Consider the following 20,212-nt stretch of genomic DNA (forward strand, 5'->3'; position numbering starts at 1 on the left):
GGGTGCTGGTGGCCCTGGGATGGCAGTGGGCGATAGGGTGCTGACCCCTGTCATCCCAAGCGTGACCCCAGGTCTCTGCACCCCCAGGAGGATGTGGGGGAAGCCCAGAGCCTGCTACAGCAGCACCAAGAGTTTGGACACCTGCTGGGAATCCTTGGGCCTCGAGTAGAGGCTCTGCGGGCACGTGGCGAGAAGCTGGCCCAGAGCCGACACCCTGCTGCGCGCAAGTGAGCAAGGCCTGTCTGGGCAGCGCCTACCACCCTTTTTCAGCCTACAAAGCCTGTCGCCCTGAGGCCGGGGGACAGTGTGGGGAGTGGAGGAACGGCAGGGTGCACCCCGGTGGGCCTTAGAGTGGAGCCCTCCCTAGACCCTCCCCCATTCCACCCGGCCTCCAGGGTCAGAGAGCAGCTGCAGAGCATCCAGGGACGGTGGACCGGGGTCCAGGAGAAAAGTGAGCAGAGGAAGAGGCAGCTGCTGGCCTCCCTCCAGCTCCAGGTGAGGGGGCCAGCCCAGGTGCACGAGGCCTCCCCAAGAGGAGTGCCTAGGAGTCCATCACTGCGCTAACAGTTGTGCTCTCTGCAGAGCCCTTGATAGTTTCCAAAGCGTTTTCCCACATGTTAGGTCGTTGACTCTCATAGCGCTTCTTGTGAGACAGGCATTATGGATCAGATTTTTCCTGATGAAGAAAACAAGCTGAGGCCACACTGTTCAGAGTCAAGACTGGACCCGAAGTCTTGATAGACCTCCTTGCCATCCCTCATCTGGCTGTGCCCCTTCCCCATCATTTCTGGCCACACTCTAGGCTCATGCATGGGCCACGGGCACCAGCTGCAGACCTAGGCTCTGCCGGATACTTGCTCAGACCCCATAGGGGCTCAGAGCTGCACCAGTCCCCAGGCCTCCTCTACCATAAGCCTATTAAGAGGGAAATGATCACACATCATTTGATGTGAGCTGGGGGCGCGGGGACTGCTCAAGTGCTCCTCTTATCTGGGCACAGGGCACCATGGGGCCCAGGCCATCAGTCCCCGGGCATCTTCCTACTGTGAGGGAGTAATGTGAGGGAGAAACATTTCCGTCCTGATCTCAGCTTCCCTGTCTCCACATGGGAGCAATAACCCCAGCCCCCCCCTTGCACACTAGGATTGGATCTGGGCCATTGGGAGTCTGTGAGACCCCTCCCCCTCAGCCCTGGTTGTAAGACCTATTTTCTCCTGGTTCTTGGGCAGGAATGGAAACAGGATGTGGCAGAGCTGATGCTGTGGATAGAGGAGAAGGGGCTGATGGCAGCACACGGGCCTTCCCGAGAGCCCAGCAACCTCCTGCAGCAACTCAAGCTGCACAGAGCAGCTGAGCGAGCGCTGCTGGCCACCTACGGGCACATGGAGGCCCTGCAGCAGGTGGGGGCAGTGGACACAGGGCACAGGGCCTCCTCCTCCTCAGACTCCCAGCCCAGAATTCCCCTTCAGATTCTTTACTGCTACCTCGGACTTAGGATCCCCCAGATTCCTCCTCTGCTCGGCTGGGTACCTCTTTGTCTTGGCACCCAAACCAGCCCAGAAAGTATCCATCATCTCTTCCCCACCAACCTCAGCTCAGCCCAGCCCAGCCCACCCCACCCCTAGCTCCTAGGGCAGCTCCAATGCCTGCTACGTCTACCTGAACAAAGCCTTCTCTACCATAGTCTGATGCCTGCTCCCCCCACTCCCTCTGCTCTACTTGGTGGTATCAGAGGAAAGCCCTCTGACCTCTGTCCAGATCTGGGGCCACATGAAATTCTTGAGCCCTGGCAGCCTGTGGAACGCAGCCTGTAGCCAGCTACCCCTTCCCCCACCTCTGCCACCTGGGTCCAGCCTGCTGTGGCCGCTCATGGTACCAGCAACTCAACGAAACTCCTTTGGTCTTTGCGTCCACCCCAGGTTGGGAGACAGCTGTTGAGCAGCAGGCTCCATGCCCAGGAAGATGTGCAGGGCAGCCTCCAGGGCCTGAGTAACAAGTGGGAAGAGTTGAAGCACAAGATGGCAGAGCGTGGAGACCAGCTCCAAAAAGCTAGGCAGCAGGCCCAGCTTCTGCGGCTGCTGCAGGTCAGCTGGAGGGACAGGGCACGGGAAGGAGACTCAGCCTGCACTGAGCCAGGCAGGGTGGGAGCAGGCAGGACAGGAGGGGGGGGCTGTGGAGCAGGAGTCTGGGGTATTCTACTAACTCTGGATTAGCCCTGGGAAGTCCTGCAGTCTTAAGAGGCCTCTAGCCTATGGCAAGTTGAGCCTGGCTTTGCCCTCCTGTAGGCCAATATAGAATCGTCTCCTGTGTACCCCATGTGTGTGGTCAGCGCAACTTGCATCCCCGTGGAGGAAGAAGCATGAGGGGACAGGAGTGGTCATGAGGCTCAGGGGGAAGGCGGGAGGTGGACAACGGTAGAGTCAGCAGGTCCCCGGTGAATCTGTTAAGCTGCAAGCAGTGTGGTGTCAGAGTCCACGAACTTGCATGCCTGTACTCCAGAGCTAGTGCAGCACCTTGCACCTTCCTCAGGATGCCCAGGAGAAGATGGAGCAGCTGGAGGGGACTCTGCAGAGTGCAGAACCAGGGCAGGACCTGGGCTCAAGCCGGCGGCGACAGAAACAGCACTGCCAACTGGAAAGCGAGAGCCAGGCGCTGGCCAGCAAGATGGCTGCCCTCGTCGCCCAGGCAGAGCGGGGACTCACCTCCCAGACCGTCACGGAAGAGACCCAGAAGTACCTGCAGAGGTACCCGCCTGCTTGTTCCATCTTCACCCCACTGTGTGCCACCCCCACCATGTGAACGTGAGGATTGATTCCACCCAGGGAGCCCTGCGGTGGCATCTGCAGGACCTGAGGTTCCCCAAATCTCTGTCCCTTACGAGAGGGGTCGTTTCTGGGATAGGAAGACCGGAGACCCCAGCTAGGCATACCCAGCACCCCAAATCGGAAGTCGTACAGGTCATCTGGGTGAAAGCTTGGGCCTTGAGCCCTCTCCAGCCGCTTTCCCCTCACCAGTTGAGGCTTTGCCCCATCCCTACTTTGTTCCTCGTGAGTCCCTGGCCGGCCTACACAAAGCACTGAGGGTCTCGTCCCCATCTGTTCCCAGCATCCGCCATCTCTTCTGTGTCCACCCAGATTCGAGTCCCTGCAGGAACATCTGGCCACTCGGCACGTACAGCTGCAGGCCTCACTTGAGCTGTACCGGTTCTACCAGCTGAGCGACCTGGAGCTCACTTGGGTGGCTGAGCACATGCCCAGAGCCAGCTCCACCAGCTCCGCCGGATGCTTGAATGGTGCTCAGAGACTTTGCCACAAGCATGAGGTAGCACCCCCCATTTTCTCCCGGGATCCCTGACATCCCATTCCTAGACCTTAGAAGCCCTCTGTCACTGCTCAGGGTGTCCTGATTTCCAAGTCTCTGCCCTCAGTTATCCCCTGCCCAGGAGTGTTGTCTCGGTGGGGCCCGGAGCCGCATCCACGGCTCCGTTCCAGGCACCCCGTGACAAAGGGAACCCCAGAGGCGGCAGCTCCTCATGCTGGTCTGTGGCAGGTGCTCCAGGCAGAGGTGAAAGCCCACCAGGGACAGGTGCAATGGGTGCTGGGTTCCGGACGGAGCCTCGCAGCCTCGGGGCACCCCCAAGCCCAGCGCGTCATGGAGCAGTGCCAGAAGCTGGAAGGCCTCTGGGCAGAGCTGGAGCGGACATGTGAGGTGCAGGCCCAGTGCCTGCAGCAGGCTGTTGCTGTCCAGCAGGTAAGATGCGGAGAGCGCACAGGATCAGGGGAAGTGGCAGAAGGGAGGCAAACTCTGTGAGTGAGGTGTGCAGGACTGGGACTCTTGGGGCACTGGGTCAGTGGTGAGAACCTTGGCCCAGGAGGTTGGGTGGTCCCCACGTAGGCACAGAACCCTCTTGGTGCTGGCTGCTGGAGAGCCTGGCATCATGTCCACAAGGGGTGGTGGAGGGTCCTATGTGAGATCGTCAAGGTGAAGTGGCTTAATTCTTGGCAGTATTTTCTGGCTGCATCAGAGCTGGAGGACTGCGTGAAGGAGAAATGGCCACTGGTGAGCAGTCAGGACTATGGTGGAGACAAGGCAGCCACTGCCAGGCTCATTGGGAAGCACCAGGTACCATGTTCTAGGCATCCTCCGCACAGTCTGCACTAGGGTGTCGATGAGCCACGAGGAGAGGGTTGTCACATTCCCAAAAGGCACATCTACTACTAAGAGGCACAGAGCCCTGCTCTTGCTTCCTGACAACACGGCCAGTTCCTTTCCTGCCCAACCCCAAATCATGCAAGACCCTTGCTCCTCCCCAGTGCTCCCTTTCTTCAGAGGCAACACTTTGAAGAACCCCTGCCCCCCTTCTGTAGTCCCCTGACCAGTTTATACCCCTGTAGCCTCAGGATTTCTCTGCCTTTTCTTCTTCCTCTCTTGCCCCAGTACTTTGTCCTCGCTTGGGGTCACCTGTTCTAACCCTCTCCATGTTTTCCACAGAATTCTCCCTCCCACACTTGGAATGTCATTCTTGGAGTTAACTAAATGCCCTCCCGAAACCTACTTTCCCCCACAAGCATTCTCTAGTTAAAGGGAGAGAGGCCTGGACCACCCTCCTCCTTCCTGGAATCGGACTCTCAGGGTCACACAGCATTAGACCCTGCAGCAGTGCTGGCTCGGGATGGCACTGAAACGTCCTCTTATCTGGGCATTGTTTTCTGTATAGCCCTCATGGTCAGTGTTTCTGTGTCCTGTGACTGAGGACTCTCAGCCATTCCTACGGGGTGTGCCTGGAGCTGTGACCTCGTGGAGCTTTGGTGTCCCAGGCATCCTGGGCAGCTCACTCACCTCTTTCCATCTGTGTAGACTGTATTGTTGGGGTCTAGTACAGAGCCTCCTGTGCCTGTGCCCTCCCTTCCTTTTAGCCAGCATTTTACCCTTTCCCTCCAATTACCCAGCATTTACCCTTCCTTGCTAAATAGTGAGCCCTCTGAGGGCACCATCATGTCTTCACTTTGATGGAACAGTAAGAGCTCCATCAGTATCGGGTAGGTAGATGGTGGACGCATGGCTGGACAGATGGGTTGGGGATGAATGGATGGGTAGATCATCGGGTGGGTAGATGGGTAGATGGATGGGTGTGAGGATCAGTGGGGGAACAGATGGGTAGGTAGATGGATGTACAGATGAGTGAGCCACCCAGAGCCACCCTGAACCTGGCACGGGTCCATGTGTACCGGCAGGCCCTCCAGCAGGAGCTGGTTCTTTATTGGAGCTCCATGGAGAAGCTTGACCAACAGGCCCACACCCTCACTGGCCCCGGGGCCCCTGAGCAGCTGGAAGTGGTGCGGGAGAGGCTTCGGGAGCAGCTGCAGGAGCTGCAGGCGTTGGCAATCACACGGTAAGGGGCACCGTACCCACTCTGGGTACGGGGAGTCTAGCCACAGTTGACTGTTCCTGTACTGTGACCCTGAGTTGGAAGGAACCCATGGCCCCAGGCCCACGGAGACGCATCAGATGAGTCCTTGTTGTGTGTTACTCACCTCCTTCCATCAAGTCCTCAGTGAGGCCCAGTGGAACTCAGCCCCTGGCTCCCTACGCTCTGTTCATCCCCACATGTGCGCCTTCCGCTGCCCTGCACTGTCCTTCTTAGGCTGGATTCTTCCTGAATCCAGAGCCACAGGCTTGGGCAGAGACCACGAATAAACTCTTTCAGATTCCCTCCTGCAGCCCGGCCAGCTGCCCCGGGGGAATTATGCAACGGACTTGTGGGAACTACGGGCTGTCCCTACAGGGGCCGGGAGCTGGAGGGGACTCTGAAGCTGCATGAGTTCATGGGAGAGGCCGAGGAGCTATGGAGCTGGCTGGCTAGCCAGAAGCAGGTGGCCAGGGAAGGGGAGAGCCTCGGAGAAGACCATGAGCACGTCCTGGTGAGACGAAGGCCAGGGCTCGGTGGATAGCCTGTGGCGGGAGACTGAGGGCAACGGGACAGCCTGGCGGGGCTGTGGAGAAGGGGGCCGCGGGGGTCATGAGCCCTGGCTGAGGACAGGCCTTCTGAGGAGAGTGTGCGGGCACGGTGGCTGTCCAACCCCTCATTGCCCGATGGTCATGAGGCACCTGCTTCCTGGGCTGCTTGCTGCCTCCCCAGCAGGGGGCCACTCTGTCACCCACTCCCTTCTTGTCCTCAGCACCTCCGCACCAAGTTTGCAAAGCTTCAGCGCCAAGTAGAGTTGGGTGGCCAGCGGGTGGCAACCTGCCAGCAGCTGGTAGAGAGCCTGCTGGAGCTCGGGCACCGCGCTGCCCCCGACGCCCACCAGAGGCAGCAGGACCTGCAGTGAGTGGCCAGTGGGCTAGGCCAGGGGTGCGGGTTTGGGGGGAGCGAGCGGTGCGGGCAGTTTCTGGAGTGCAAAGAGCGGGTAAGATGCTCTGGGGCCATGTTGGCTCTGCCTGCCCCCAAGGAATCTGGAGAGGGGGCCGGTCCCAGGGAGGCCGAGCGAACCCTGGGTGACCACGGCCTGTGGAGGGAGGCAAGGCTGGGTGTGCAGGTCAGGGAGTCCTGCCCAGACCCCCAGGGACACTTTTCCAAACCACTGGCTCCCAGGACTCGGGGTAGGAGCTGTGCAGTCTGCCTACCTGCCACCTGGCTCGTGTGCCCCACCCCCTGCAGCCTGTGGCTTTGAGGCAACGCCATGATTTGTCCATGACCCCCAACATGGACACTGGCCATGGTGGAAGCCTTAGGAGCTCATTGAGAGTGGGCTGAGTAAATGAAAAAAGGAGAGAAGATGCAGCCTCTGCCCTCAAATATTTATAATTTGAATGACATACTGAGACTGGAATATACGAGGTGGAAGAAGTACCACAAAGCATAGAAATCAAGTAGTAAGCATGGCAGCGGTGAAGGGCTGAATTCGTGGTAAAGCTAGAAAGGCTCCGGGAGGCAGGTTTGCAGGCAGGCCCCGTGGCAGGGAAGGGTGTTATAAAGGGGAGCTTTGGGCCAGTCCTGGGTGCAGCCCAGAGAAGAGGAGGGCTAAGCAGACTAGCTAATGGTGGAATGAGATGCCGGGCCAATGGGTGACCTCCTACTGCTGTTCCACATGCCTGGGGACAGAGCTTCCTGGTCAGAGCTGCGGGAGCTGACCCAGGCCCAGGGCCACCGGCTCCAAGATGCCGAGGTCACCCTCAGAGTTCACAGAGATCTGTCGGAAGCCCTCAGGCAGGTCCAGGTATGAGCCTGAAGGGAGGAAGGGAATTCTTTCTAGAAGTGGGTCCGCCCCAGCCTCGGTGCCCCACCCTCTGTTCCTGATGACCTTGGCCATCTCCTCTCCTCAGGAGAAGACCACAAGCCTCCCCAATGATGTGGCCTCAGACCTGCGTGGGCTGGAGGCCCAGCTGAGGAGACACGAGGAGCTGGAGCATGAGCTCCTGGGCACTGGGCGGCAGGTGAGCCAGCCTGATGGCCTCTCCCACTCAGGCCCCTACAGGCCACTCAGGCCTGCCCGTCTCTTCCCCTGGGTTTTCTCCACTCCCACGGGGCCTCCACTTGGGCCTACCGTGCATGTCCAGGCATGGCCCAAGGAGGAGTCTGCGGGCCAGGCTGGCCCTTCAGCCTCTAGGAGGACATGACCCTTCCCTCTGTATGCTCCACCCTGACCCCAGCTGCAGGAACTGCTGGAGACTGCGATCAGGGTACAGAAGCTGGGTCGGGGACCCCAGGCCCATGCGGTGCAGCAGAGGCAGCAGGCTCTGGTGAAGGCCTGGGAGGCCCTGAAGCTACACACGGAGCAGCGCAGGACTCAGCTGGAGCGGGCGTGCCTCCTGGCCCGTTTCCACAGATCAGTGAGGGCTCCTTACTCTCGGGCGGTGTGTGTGTGTGTGTGTGTGTGTGTGTGTGCGCGCGCGCACGCGCATGCATGTATAATGGTGCATGTGCATCATAAACGAGGTCCTCTAGCTCTAGAGGGGAACCCAGTATGGACATGAGTTAGAAGAGCATCAACATACCTATTTGTGAGTACCTGGAGTTTGCAAAACTTCTGTACTTTGTGTCACTGACCCTTCTTCATCCACGCAATGAGATGTTTGGACAAAGATCCAAGGCCCCTCTAGCTCTGTGTGATGTGTACACACATCAACAGAAGGCAGTTTATAAGTATTCAATTAGAAATCCAGAGGACAAGGTGAGTGGCAAGAGGTCATGGTGCCAGGGAAGGCTTCGTGAGACAAATAAGGCCTTGGCCCTTGAAGAGCAGGTGAGGCTTGGAAGAGAAGGGAGGAGAAGGAGTTTGTAAGCAGGAGGGGCACCAAAAGCAAAGGGTGATGAGTCTGGCAAATGTAGATGTTTAGTGGACCTGGAAGGATTAGGTTGGACGCCAGCAGAGGAACCTGGTGACAAAAGTCCCCATGAGCCTCACCTGAGGCTCTGACCTGGGACAGCTCAGTTACTCTGATGTATGAGTGCATCTGGGCAGACTGTAGTTGGGCCTCAGAGCCCGGTTCTCTGCCACCCAGCCCAGATCTCACCCCACTCTCCCCCTCCATCTCTTGGGGACCCAGGTGCAGGAATACACCTCCTGGGCGGCCAGAGTGTGGCAGGAGCTGCAGGGAGAGGAGAGCTCCAGGGAGCCCAGCAGTGGCCTTCTAAAACTCGTCGCCCACCAACAGCTTCGGGCAGAGCTGGAAGCCCGGGCCGAGCTGCACCAGAGGGCCTCCGAGCTGGGCCAGCAGGTGCTTCTGGCTGCAGGGACACCCATCAAGGAGGTGGGCCCCTTTTTCTGATGCCCCCCAGCTTGCCCTGACCTAGTCTGAGCCTGATCACCTCACACCCTGCCCCACTGTGCCACACCGGCCTCCCTTCAGCGCCTTCCCTCAGGGCCTGCTTCGATCTTGTCCATGCGGCTCTCCCCAGCGCAGGCTCCCCACATGCACACCCCCAGGTCCAGGAAATGCTGCAAGGCCTGCAGGATGAGCGGGAACAGATGTTCCAGGCCTGGGAACAGAAGGAAAAGAAACTACAAGCCATGTACCAGGAGCAGATCTTCCTCAGGAAGTGTACCCTCCTAGATCAGATCCTCACAGCCCAAGAGGCAGGTCCCCCTCACCCTGTAGCACACATCCCCATGCTCCCTCCTTCCTGCTTCCTCTCCCTTCCACTGGCTTCCTTGCTTCCCGGGACCCTGGCTCTTTCCCTGATAGGAGGCCCAGAGGCTGTGTGCTGCCTTAGCACAGATGGCTGCAAATGGGGGTGGGGAGCCCCAGCTGTGTGGACAGTCCCTGAGGGCCTCTTTGACTTTTCCATGGGCTGATCCAGGTCTCCCTGAAAACCAGTGCCCTGGGGAGCTCAGTGGAAGAGGTAGAGCAGTTGGTGCGCAAACACAAGACCTTCCAGAAAGTTCTGACTGCCCAAGATGAGCAGGTAATAGATTCAAAGAGAACTTGGCATGGTCAGAAATCGGGGGTGACTGGAGGGAAAGGAGGCAGAGTCCAGGAACTTTGGAGAGTTGTAAATGGGGGACACAGAGTGATTGGTGCATACCCACAGGTAATGTTGATGTATGGGGGCAGCCTGTAGGAGTAGGGGTGCCTGGTTGGAACTGACTGAGCAGAGTTGGATGAGGGCCACACAGCAGGGATACCTAGCTCCACATGACTTGGTCACCGTGTAGCTGTGGGACTTGGTTCTGACTTTCTGGGAGGACCAGCCAGCCCTGGGCCATGTCGGGCTGAGGGAAAGGCTTCCCTGTGAGCCAGCCCCTGCTTCAGCCTCCCAGTGTGAGAAAGCGGTGGACTGTGTCTCTGATCCTGCCCCGCAGGAGGCAGCTCTGAGTGAGCAGGCGAAGACCCTTGGGGGTCCCAAGGTGCAGGATGGGCTCCGCACAGTGCTAGAGCATCGGGCTCGAGTGAAGGACCTGGCGGAGAGCCGGGGACGTGCCTTGCACACCTCTCTGCTGCTGACTGGCTTCACCACGGCCGTGACCCAGGTCAGAGGGCCACCTCCAACCCAGTGCCTTTTGCTCGGGCCACATTTTACAGCGTACAGATGACATACACCTTCATAGGTTCATTCGGGCCTCACCGCACCCCTTTGATAAGGACACTGAAGTTTGGAAGGTCAAATGGCTTTCCCAGAGGCCTTGCTGGGACCCAGGACATTTGATTAAGAGACACTATGAGCAGAGACCCCACTGCTTCCTGAGCTCGTGAGGGCTAGGGCAAAGAGAAGAAAGGAGGAAGGGGCAGGGAACCGAGTATCTAGGACCTAAGAAAAAGCCAGCCTCGCCTCCAAAATGAGTTCCCACCCAAGGGCCCTGCCCACCCCTTCCCTGGGGCGGGGGACCAGCCGGGCCTGGTACGTGTCTTCCTGGGCTAGAAGCACTGGATCTCATTTCCCAGGCACTGCCTAGCTCAGCTCTTGGGGCCAGCAGTCAACTACCTGGGCACAGCTGAGAGTAGATATGTGGGACATCTCTGTGGACTGAAGCAGTATCAGCATTATGGGACACGTCCCCACCCCCACCAGGCTCAGGTCTGGATCCAGGAGCGAGTCCAGCAGCTGAAAGAGCCAATCCGTCCCGGGGACCTGAAAGATAACTTGAGACATCTGCGGAAACTCCAGGCCTTTGAGGCTGAAGTCCAGGCCCACGAGGAGGTGATAATCTCTGTTACCAAGGTAACAGCCAGGCCCTTGGCCCCAGTCCTACCCCAAAGTGTGGACTCTCGGTCGCCCAAGGGAAAGGTCTTAAGCATGGGGAGGGGCGACAGGCAAGCTCTCCGGGTGTCCTGTCTTCCAGGATGGCGAGGCTCTCGTGGCACAGAGCCACCCTCAGGTAGGAGAAGTCTCCCAGAGGCTGCGGGTCCTGCAGGAACACTGGCAGAAGCTAAGGCAGGCAGTGGCTCTTCGGGGCCAGGACCTGGAGAACAAACGGAACTTCCTGGAGTTTCTGCAGAAAGCAGACCTGGCAGATGCCTGGATCCAGGAGACGGTGAGATGCAGCTAGGCAGGGACAGAGCTGGAGGTGGGGCTGAGGGGCTGACAGGTGGGGGTGAGGAGCCCCAGGCCTGCAGCTCCCAGGCTTCCGACAGGCGGGAGCCCCAGCAGGAAGTTCCCCAAATTTCCACCTGCCCCAATACTGCCCCAGGGGCTGGGCACAAATGGGGCTGGGACTCAGAGCGCCTCCCATAGACCCTCACCCCTCGGCCTCGGCAGGAGGCGATGGTGGACACGGGCGACCTGGGCCGGGACCTTGAGCACTGTCTGCAGCTCCGCAAGCAACTCCGCAAGCTCCGAGGAGTCTGGGCCCAGGTATGGGGGCCCTGCGGGGCAGAGGTCAGCCAACTCTTCCCCAAGGGCCACTTAAAGGCTCAGAGTAGTGACCCCGCGTGGGTCTTACCCAGCTCGGTGCTTACTATCTGCATGTGCTTAGCCAGGCCCCCTATCTCACCAAGCCTTAGTTTCTTCATCTTTAAAATGGGGATAACACCTGCCTCCTAAAGGGAGCATGTATGTGTGGTGGTGGTTACCCGAATCTACACATGTGATAAAACTGCAGAGAACTGTTCCTCCCTCCCCCCTCCACACACAGATACATGCATGTGGAAACTGACAAACTCTGAATAAATCCTGTAGTGTGGTTAATAGTTGTAACGTCTAGGGACACCTGGGTGGCTCAGTCAGTTAGGCGTCCAACTCTTGGTTTCTGCTCAGGTCATGATCTCGCAGTTTTGTGGGTTCGAGCCCCAGGTTGGGCTCTGTGCTGGCAGCACGGAGACTGCTTGGGATTCTCTCTCTATCCCTTTCTCTCTGCCCCTCTCCCACTCGCACTGTCTCTGTCTCTCTCAAATAAACTTAAAAAAAAAAAAAAGTTAAAATGTCCATTTCCTGGTTTTCATGTTGTGCCATGGTTATATACGATGTTCCCCTTGGGGGTAGATGGGGGAAGAGTACGTGGGACTTCTCCATTCTACTTTTGCAATTGCCTGTGCATCTGTAATTACTTCAAAATAAAAAAAAAAATGCACGTGTGCCTGCACGTAGTGGGTAATCCTTCAACTGCAGCTGCTGGGACCCCTCATTCAGCCCCTCACCTTCTCCTCACCGCACCCCCCCACACACACACCCCCAAAATCTATTTCTCTTATGTGGAATAGATGAAAGAACTTAGGCAAATGTAGTCCTACTCAGGTGTTAGAGACCAAACGTGCTAACCTCCTCCCTCTTGAGGTAAGTGTGTATGACATTTGGCAGGCTGCAGTGCCCCAACCCATGCTGCCCTTCTCTGGTGGTGGAATTCACAGCCACCTTGACAGACGCTGGGGTAGAAAGAGCGCCAGAGAGGGGCGCCTGGGTGGCGCAGTCGGTTAAGCGTCCGACTTCAGCCAGGTCACGATCTCGCGGTCCATGAGTTCGAGCCCCGCATCAGGCTCTGGGCTGATGGCTCGGAGCCTGGAGCCTGTTTCCGATTCTGTGTCTCCCTCTCTCTCTGCCCCTCCCCCGTTCATGCTCTGTCTCTCTCTGTCCCAAAAATAAATAAACGTTGAAAAAAAAAAATTAAAAAAAAAAAAAGAGCACCAGAGAGACTCAAGGAGCTGGGCTCAAATCCTGGCTCTGCCACAGATGAGCCACGTTAGCCTCTAAGCTCTGCTCTGGCATCTGTAGGAGAGGAACCCCCTTCCTCTCCTAGGGAAGTGCTTTGGAAATTTAAGCTCTACAAGCTGCTTTTCCCAGGGGCAGGACACCTGCAACCCTCTCCCCCTGGACCTGTAAGCCCCTCTCAGTGTCGGAGCAGTGGCAGCCTCAGCCTGGTGGGTGACTCCTAGGGGTGGAGACACTCCAACACAAGGAGGCCCACACTCACCATTTCATTCCACCCCTTGCTTTGCTTTTTTCATCCTGAGAAGCTGTGTTTTAACTTTAAAGCTTCTGTTAGTCACCGTGTGCCTGCCCACCCTCCCTGCCCAGTTCTGACCCAGGAACATATTTTCTAGCCTTAGAGATGACACCGGGGCTGCAGGCCCCAAGTGCATCTTGCTCACTGCACCTGGCATGGGGTACAGCTGTCTCCGCTCCCCAGACATGTTGCTCCTCGCCCTCTCTCGGGCCCAGGCAGCCCCTCCACGCGCTGACTGCAGTGCCAAGGCAGGGCCCGGGATGGGTGCTGCCAGTGCCTTCACCCCACAGGACACAGTGGATGACACCCACATCAGGAGCATCAATGACTTGTCCCGGAAGCTCCAGAACCTGTGCCCTGAGCAAGTCAAGACCGTCTGCCAGCGGCGACACCAGCTGAACAACAGGCCAGTCCTGGAGCGGGAGGCGGTGGGGCTGGGAGAGGGAGGCAGGGGCTGGAGGGCCACCTGACTCAGCCTTACACCCTCCTTGCCAGGTGGGAGAGTTTCCATGACAACCTACTCCGGTACCAGCAGCAGCTTGAAGGGGCCCTGGAGACACACACATTGTCGGGAAAGCTGGATGACCTCACTGAGCGGATTGGGGAAAAGGTAAGTAGTGAAAGACCACAGCAGCCGCCTGGGGGCACACTCACCGGGAATCTACATGTGTCTGGCCTCTGGTTTCTCTCTCTTCAGCTTGGGCTACTGGAGGGAGATACTGCTAGGGGTCCGTCACGGTGGGGGTGGGGCTGTGCCAGGGGCTCTCAGGATGTTAACTTTGGGCCCCAGAAGCCCCCATTGCGGGCTTGGAGGCTGGCCCACCTGGCTTCCAGAAACGTTGTGAGTCAAGAGGCCAGAGCGCCACCACCCCCAACGCACCCTTCCTTCTGTTGTCCCTGAGCAAGTGCAAAGCATGCAGGAGGTTTGCCCCGGAGCCCGTCAGCAACCACGGAGAAACGTGGGCTAGATGCTGCCAGAGGTGAAAGTGAGGTTGTGTGCCTCCCAAGAAGTCCCGTGTGGCACAGATGGTACCCTGTTCTGGGCCTGCAAAGGGCTCTTGCCTTGCTGTCCTTACTCCTGCAGTTCCTGCCCTAGCCAGCCAGGCCTGTCCTGTCTGTCCATGCTGTCTGTCCACGCCTAGCTCTCCCCAGAGGAATATGAGTCACAGGAGGCTCCCCCCACAAACAGAGATTACTAGATCAGGAGAAACTCCATCCCCTAGTCTCTCCTGGGAATCTTCCTCCTTCACAGAAGGAAGGGGCCTCTGGTCAGTTGAGGGCACTGGGAAGGGAATCAGGCTGGGTACTTGCTTTTCACACAGAAACCCCACGGCCCCGGTGACCCACTGCAGTGAGGGAGGAGCGGGGGCAAAGGCGAAGCCACTAATGCTGCTTTCCTTCCCAGGCCGCCCTGGTCCAGGCCCTGGACTGTGGGAAAGATCCGGAGAGCGTGCAGAGGCTGATACGGAAACACAAGGAGTTGGAGCAGGAAATGGGCCTCATCCAGGCCCAGGTGGAGGTGTGCATCTGGGTATGGAGGTGGGCCCAGGCCCGGGGTGCCTCCTCTGTGGGACCGTGGGTGGGCATATAGAGGGCAGGAGGGCTTCGGTACCTGAAAGCCAGCAGAGTGGGTACACCCCCTGTTGGCTGGGGCCCTCCTGCAGCCGGGGCTCCCCTGAGTGCAGCCTGCCTCCCTGCCCCATCCCCTGAGTCTGACTTCCCCCACAGTCCCTAGAGTGTGAGGTGGGCCGCCTCTGCCAGAGAAGCCCTGGGGCAGCCCATAGCCTCAGCCACAAGCAGAGGGAGATGACGGACAGTTGGTGGCAGCTCCGGAGTGAGGCCCAGAAGCGGTACAAACCCCCAGGCCTCTTTGTCTCACTGCCCTCACAGACTCAGCCCCTGCAACATCTCAGTCTCTACTCTCCCCGACCCTGGTTTCCCCTGAGCGCCTTCCTCCATCCATTTCGTATAACCGCTGGTATTGTCACTCTATTCGTTCCCAGCCCGTGGGCCCTTCTCTGGCTAAGGGGATTCAGGGATGGAAAGCACATGTGGGGGTGGGGGGGAGAGGGGCTCCAAGGCCCCAGGACTAGCAGATGAACCCTGTGGGCAGGAAGGAGTCACTGGATGCCTTGCACCAAGCCCAGAAACTGCAAGCCGCGCTACAGCACTTGCTGGTCTGGGCCCGGAGGCTGCGGGCGGAGATGGATGCCCAAAGCCCCCCCCGCAGCCCTGCAGAGGCCCGGCGCTTGATAGTGGGGCACTGGGAGCTCAAGGTGAGGGTCAGGATCCTGGGACCTCGCCTCCTCCCCACCCTCTCCAGTATACTCATCCCAACTTTCCCTTGGGTTCTTTCTCCCTCACCTGCCTCTGCCTTTCTCCTCTTCCATCCCACCCAGTCTGCTGTCTTCCCGCCTCTCCCCTCCCCACTGGGCCTCCTCCCTCCCACTCATGGAGCCTCAGCCTCCTGGATCTGAACCTAGTCTTGTTACAGGCCGAGCTGGACTCCCAGAGAGACAGCATCAGCCTGGCCCGAAGCACTGGGCAGCGACTGCTTGCAGATGGGCACCCATCCACCCCCGACATCCTCCAGGCCCTGGCTGGTTTAGACCAGGAGCTGAACACCCTGGAGAGGGCCTGGCAGGGGCACCAGCACCGGCTGCAGCAGGCCTTGGAGCTCCAGGTAGGCAGCCTCCATCCTGCCCCCACCCCTGGGCTGGGCGCTACCCCCATTGCCCCTGGTCAAAGCCAAACCCAGAAAGGCGGCCATACCGGGGCCTTTTCCCACCACCTAGCACTCGCCACTCATCTTGCACAGGCAGCTCTTGCCTGGCGTGGACTCATTCTGTTGAACCAGGTGCTTGGTCCCTGGTCTGTCTCCTCTGGGCACACACAGGTCCACCTGCAGTGGTTGGACCCTCTGCTCACTTCCTTTTGCCTTTTCCTTTCTTGACAGCTGGTTCTGAGTTCTGTGGAGCAGGTGGAAAGTTGGCTCTGCAGCCGGGAGGACTGCCCAGCTAGTGAGGGTCTGGGGGTAGGTGCCGGCAGGAGTGAGGGGGCTTTACAAAAGCAGCGTTAGGGGTCACGTCAACCGGTGCTGTCTAAGCTCCTCAGGCCAAGGAGGGGGTCACTGAAAAGTCTCTTCCCCATGCATGTTTGCAGTTCTTGTGTGCCTGGGGCTAGGCCCCACGGGGATGTCATGGGAGCTTAGAGGGTGAGCCTCTGGCCTTAGACCCATCCTTGCCTCCTTCCCGCACTTCTCACCTCTGCCCTCCTCACTCCCTTGTACCGAGGTTTGCTCTTCCAACCTCTGTCCCGATCCCTGTGGCAGGCGAACCTGACTCAGGGGAGACCTCAGAAAACCTGGGGGCTAGCTTGTCCTGCGCTGACCCAATCCTACCGGGAGTGCAGAGGAGGGAGCATTCCTGTTACATGAAAAAGCTCCACCTGCCTGGCAAATTGTGACAGCGGCCCTCATCCCTAGTACCTTCCTTCCCTGGCTGAGAATCCCTGTCCTGAAGCCACATCTGGCCTTGGGGAGTTGGAGGGGTGTGTCGGGGCAGAGTGCTCACCATGTGGGTGAGTGTTTGGTGTAGGTGGGAAAGCAGAGAGCTTGGGATGGGAGGCGCAGCCCTGTGGACAGAATCCACTTCTCTGTTCCCTCCAGGACCCTTCGGCCAACGTGGAGACCCTCCTGTGGAAGCACAAGGTGCTTGAGCGGGGTCTGGAGGCACAGGCTGAAAAGATCAGTGCCCTGGAGGTGGCAGCCCACAGCCTGCAGCGGGGTGGGCACCCAGAGGCGCAGAGGGCCCTGGGCCAGTGCCAGGCCCTGCTCCTGAGGTACCTCTGGCTCCGGGCTGTGGGTGGGATAAGCCCCCAGCACTCGTGCCCAGCACAGCATGTGGTCACCCAGGGGAGATAAAAGGGAGTTGTACAAAGAAGGGTGAACTGGGAAACCGGAGAATTGCCACATGAAATGGCAGGACCCAAGCACAGTGATTAGGCGTTGGCCCTGCAGGGCCGGGTAGTCCCAAGCTCCTGTGTGTTGCCCACTCATGGTGGGACTGGGGCAGATTCCTCACTGAGTCCCGGGTCTACTAGGAAGGGGTAACAGTACCTGCCTCTGAGGGTTGTGGTGAGGACTGAGAAGGTACCCCTGATACCTGAGCACGGCACTTGCCACTTAGGCAGGTTGGCAGATTTCTGGTGTCCATTTAAATGAAGCTGGGCGGCGGGCAGGGCGTCTGGTGGCTCAGTCGGTTAAGCATCCGACTTTAGCTCCGGTCATGATCTCACAGTTGGTGAGTTTGAGCCCCATGTCAGACTGTGTGCTGACAGCTCAGAGCCTGGAGCCTGCTTCGGATTCGGTGTCGTCCTCTCTCTCTGTCCCTCCCCCACTCACACTCTGTCTCTGTGTGTCTCTTTCTCTCTCTCAAAAATAAAAAAAAATTAAAAAAAAAGTGAAGCTGGCACAGTTTGAGACACAGGCTCTGCCTTTTTTTCCTCATAAAAGCCCATCTGGTTCCTCTACCTCATCCAGCTTCTCAGACGTTTAGATCAAGAGAGATTGGCCCAAAGCCAATGATCTCATTTTAACTTAATTCTTTAAAACCCTGTCTTCAAATGCAGTCAGTTTGTGAGGTACCGGGAATTGGGACTTGAACATAAGAATGTGGGAGACGCGGTTCAGCCCCTAACAGACACTAGTGAAGACGGAAGTAGAATGGCGCTCCATTTCAAAGGAGACCCCGGCCTCAGGGTGTATTGATACATAAGAAGGGCTGTCACAGGCTGGAAAGGCACGCACACACCCCAGCCCCAATGAGGGGACCTGAGGACCCACGAGACCCTCCTCCTGGCAGGAAAGAGGCGCTCATAGAGCGAGCCGCGAGCCGTCGCCGCCAGCTGGAGGAGCTCAGGCAGCTGCAGACTTTCCTGCAGGACTCCTTGGAGGTTGGCCTGGGGTTGGGGTGTGGGTCGTGGTTGTGGGGGGGAAGGAGCCTCCCCAGGGAGAGGGCAAGCCCAGAGGGTTGGGCCAAGGGGAGAGCCTGAGGCAGCCGAGCCTGGTCCTCCTCATGTGTCCAGGTGGCCACGTGGCTGAGGGAGAAGGACTCGGTGGCCCTGGACGAGGGCTGGAGGAACCCAGCTCTGCTGCAGACACAGCTGTGGAAGCAGAAGAGTCTCCAGGCCGAGCTAGACGCAAGTGTCCACCACCAACAAAGGCTGCAGGCGGTGAGGCCCTGGGGGTCATGGGACGGTCTTGCAGGCCAGAGCACGGGGCGACCCCACAGAGCCCCGGCAGTGGCTCTGAACCATAGTAATGGATGGCTGACCTTCGCTGAGTGCACTCTGTATACGACCACCCTGCTAAGCACCAAAATGTAGCGAGAAGCAGAAGCTTTCCTGGGGCACCCTCTCCAAAAATAGCGCCTTTTCAAGATTTTTAAAGATGACGTTTTGATGGGATAGTTTTTAAAGCTCTCTGGGAAAGACATCAGGGGACAGAGAAAGGCACAGCTAGCAGTCCTGTGGGTAAACGAGTCAAAGTGTAGCACCTTTTCCATTTACCATCTCCCACCTAGAGAGCGCAGGTCCTGACCCCAGGCTGGCTCCCTGTCATGTTAAGCATCCTGTTAAGAATTTTTAATATTTTAAACAAAATATTTAAACAGAACAGCCAGTGTCATCCCCATCATATGGATAAGGAACATGAGCTCAGAGAGGTTACAGAACTTGCCCAAGATCGCCCAGCTAGCGTGCAGCCCGTAGCCCTGAGGCTGGCGGTGGAAGCCAGCACAAGTCCCGGGGCACCGGCAGTGCTGGGTCCATGAGGTGTGCCCTGTGTTGCTGTAGGAGGGGCAGAGGCTGCTGCAGGAGGGCCACCCAGCCTCAGAGACCATCCGGGAACGGCTGCAGGAGCTGGGAGAGCTCTGGGACAGGCTGCAGGCCAACAGCCGGAGGAAGGCGGCCACACTTCAGGAAGCTTGCGAGGTGGGCCCTGCGAACCATGGTGTGCGTGGGGGAGGCGCTAGGCCTCTCCCTCTTGTGCCCACCTCGCACTCTGCCCCAGGCCCTGCGTCTCCGGCGGAGTGTGGAAGAACTAGAGAGCTGGCTGGAGCCTGTGGAGGTCACGCTGAGAGCCCCCATCCCGGGCCGGGACCAGCCCGGGTTGGACGAGCTCTTGGGGGCTCAGGGCGGGCTGGAGGCGGCAGTGGACAGGCAGGCCGGGCAGGTGCAGCTGCTGCTGGGCCAGGCTCAGGTCTTGACGCGGGAAGGCCACTGCCTCGCCCCAGATCTGGAAGACCGGGCCCAGAAGCTGCTGCGGAGGTAGGTCTGGGCACATGCATCCTCCTCCCCCCCCCACTTCCTCCCTGCCCTCCAGCTGCTCTCCTCCGGGCTTCCCCCCAACCCCACACTGAGGGGCACGGAGTGGGTGAGCTCTGGGCCACAGTCTGGTGCTGACACTGATGACCGTGGCCCCTACCTGCCCTGGCCCCGCCTCCACTGCTGCAGGTTTGAGAGCCTTCAGGAGCCCCTGCGGGAGCGCAGAGAGGCCCTGGAGGCTCGGAGCCGCCTCTCGCAGTTCTTCAGGGATGCTGAAGAAGAGATGGCATGGGTGCAGGAGAGGCTGCCTCTGGCCGCCACCCAGGACTGCGGGCAGAGTCTGAGCGCCGTGCGGCACCTGCAAGAGAAGCACCAGGTGTGGGAACCATCCCCCCCCAGAGCAGGGAGAGGCTGCCCTCAGATTGAGCACACGACTCAGTCAGCCAGTGGTGCTTGGAGCTCTGTGCCTCTGGCGGGACTTTGGGGGTACCCTAGGTTCTTTGTTGGCCATATGGACGGGGAGCTCTTTGGGGGCAGGTCTGTGGGAGACTGTGAGGCTTCTAGCACAACTCTGGGGCCCCCTGAGGAGCGTCCAGTAGCATCCTGGTCATGTTTTCCTCCGCCTCCACAGAACCTGGAGAGTGAGATCAGCAGCCACGAGGCCCTGACTCAGGCCGTGGTGGACGCAGGACACAAGCTAGTGCGGGCTGGGCACTCGGCCTGTGACGTGGCTGTCCGGGTACAGCAGCTGGAGAATGCCATGGGCTCCCTGCGGGCACAGGTGACACAGAGGCGGCTGCTGCTACAGCAGGCTCAGGAGGCCCAGCAGTTCCTGACGGAGGTGAGGGGCCGATGTGAGATGCAAAAGGGCAGGGCCTGGGCATGAGGACACCCAGAGCGTACACAGGCCTGGAAGGCAACCCCCACGTGGGGCTCCAGGCTCTCTGTGCATCTTCACTTACCTGCCCTAAGTGGTCCCCTGCCCCCAAGCTGTCGATGCTGCATGTTAT

The 20,212-nt window shown here is 59.0% G+C and overlaps 1 protein-coding gene across 3 annotated transcripts in view; it reads left to right on the forward strand.

Annotated features, from left to right (window-relative positions):
- SPTBN5 (spectrin beta, non-erythrocytic 5) overlaps window positions 1-20,212 on the forward strand; it is a 47,527-nt gene that overhangs the window by 18,640 nt on the left and 8,675 nt on the right. For 2 of the 3 annotated variants that reach the window (XM_045059498.1, XM_045059499.1), the window contains 35 exons: window positions 88-227; window positions 396-495; window positions 1,230-1,400; window positions 1,920-2,084; window positions 2,530-2,744; window positions 3,135-3,321; window positions 3,550-3,750; window positions 4,006-4,122; window positions 5,235-5,392; window positions 5,786-5,921; window positions 6,180-6,325; window positions 7,103-7,217; window positions 7,324-7,434; window positions 7,651-7,830; window positions 8,548-8,751; window positions 8,928-9,077; window positions 9,302-9,406; window positions 9,804-9,971; window positions 10,511-10,660; window positions 10,782-10,973; window positions 11,198-11,293; window positions 13,169-13,284; window positions 13,374-13,488; window positions 14,284-14,409; window positions 14,607-14,728; window positions 14,992-15,154; window positions 15,373-15,561; window positions 15,835-15,912; window positions 16,546-16,718; window positions 17,741-17,831; window positions 17,964-18,110; window positions 18,732-18,869; window positions 18,949-19,205; window positions 19,392-19,578; window positions 19,834-20,043. In XM_045059498.1, the coding sequence (XP_044915433.1) occupies window positions 88-227; window positions 396-495; window positions 1,230-1,400; window positions 1,920-2,084; window positions 2,530-2,744; window positions 3,135-3,321; window positions 3,550-3,750; window positions 4,006-4,122; window positions 5,235-5,392; window positions 5,786-5,921; window positions 6,180-6,325; window positions 7,103-7,217; window positions 7,324-7,434; window positions 7,651-7,830; window positions 8,548-8,751; window positions 8,928-9,077; window positions 9,302-9,406; window positions 9,804-9,971; window positions 10,511-10,660; window positions 10,782-10,973; window positions 11,198-11,293; window positions 13,169-13,284; window positions 13,374-13,488; window positions 14,284-14,409; window positions 14,607-14,728; window positions 14,992-15,154; window positions 15,373-15,561; window positions 15,835-15,912; window positions 16,546-16,718; window positions 17,741-17,831; window positions 17,964-18,110; window positions 18,732-18,869; window positions 18,949-19,205; window positions 19,392-19,578; window positions 19,834-20,043 (5,319 nt within the window). The remainder of the gene's footprint in view (window positions 1-87; window positions 228-395; window positions 496-1,229; window positions 1,401-1,919; window positions 2,085-2,529; window positions 2,745-3,134; window positions 3,322-3,549; window positions 3,751-4,005; window positions 4,123-5,234; window positions 5,393-5,785; window positions 5,922-6,179; window positions 6,326-7,102; window positions 7,218-7,323; window positions 7,435-7,650; window positions 7,831-8,547; window positions 8,752-8,927; window positions 9,078-9,301; window positions 9,407-9,803; window positions 9,972-10,510; window positions 10,661-10,781; window positions 10,974-11,197; window positions 11,294-13,168; window positions 13,285-13,373; window positions 13,489-14,283; window positions 14,410-14,606; window positions 14,729-14,991; window positions 15,155-15,372; window positions 15,562-15,834; window positions 15,913-16,545; window positions 16,719-17,740; window positions 17,832-17,963; window positions 18,111-18,731; window positions 18,870-18,948; window positions 19,206-19,391; window positions 19,579-19,833; window positions 20,044-20,212) is intronic. The other variant, XM_045059497.1, reaches the window with a different exon arrangement.

Source organism: Felis catus, chromosome B3 (genome assembly GCF_018350175.1).
Source record: "Felis catus isolate Fca126 chromosome B3, F.catus_Fca126_mat1.0, whole genome shotgun sequence".
Taxonomy (NCBI): domain Eukaryota; kingdom Metazoa; phylum Chordata; class Mammalia; order Carnivora; family Felidae; genus Felis; species Felis catus.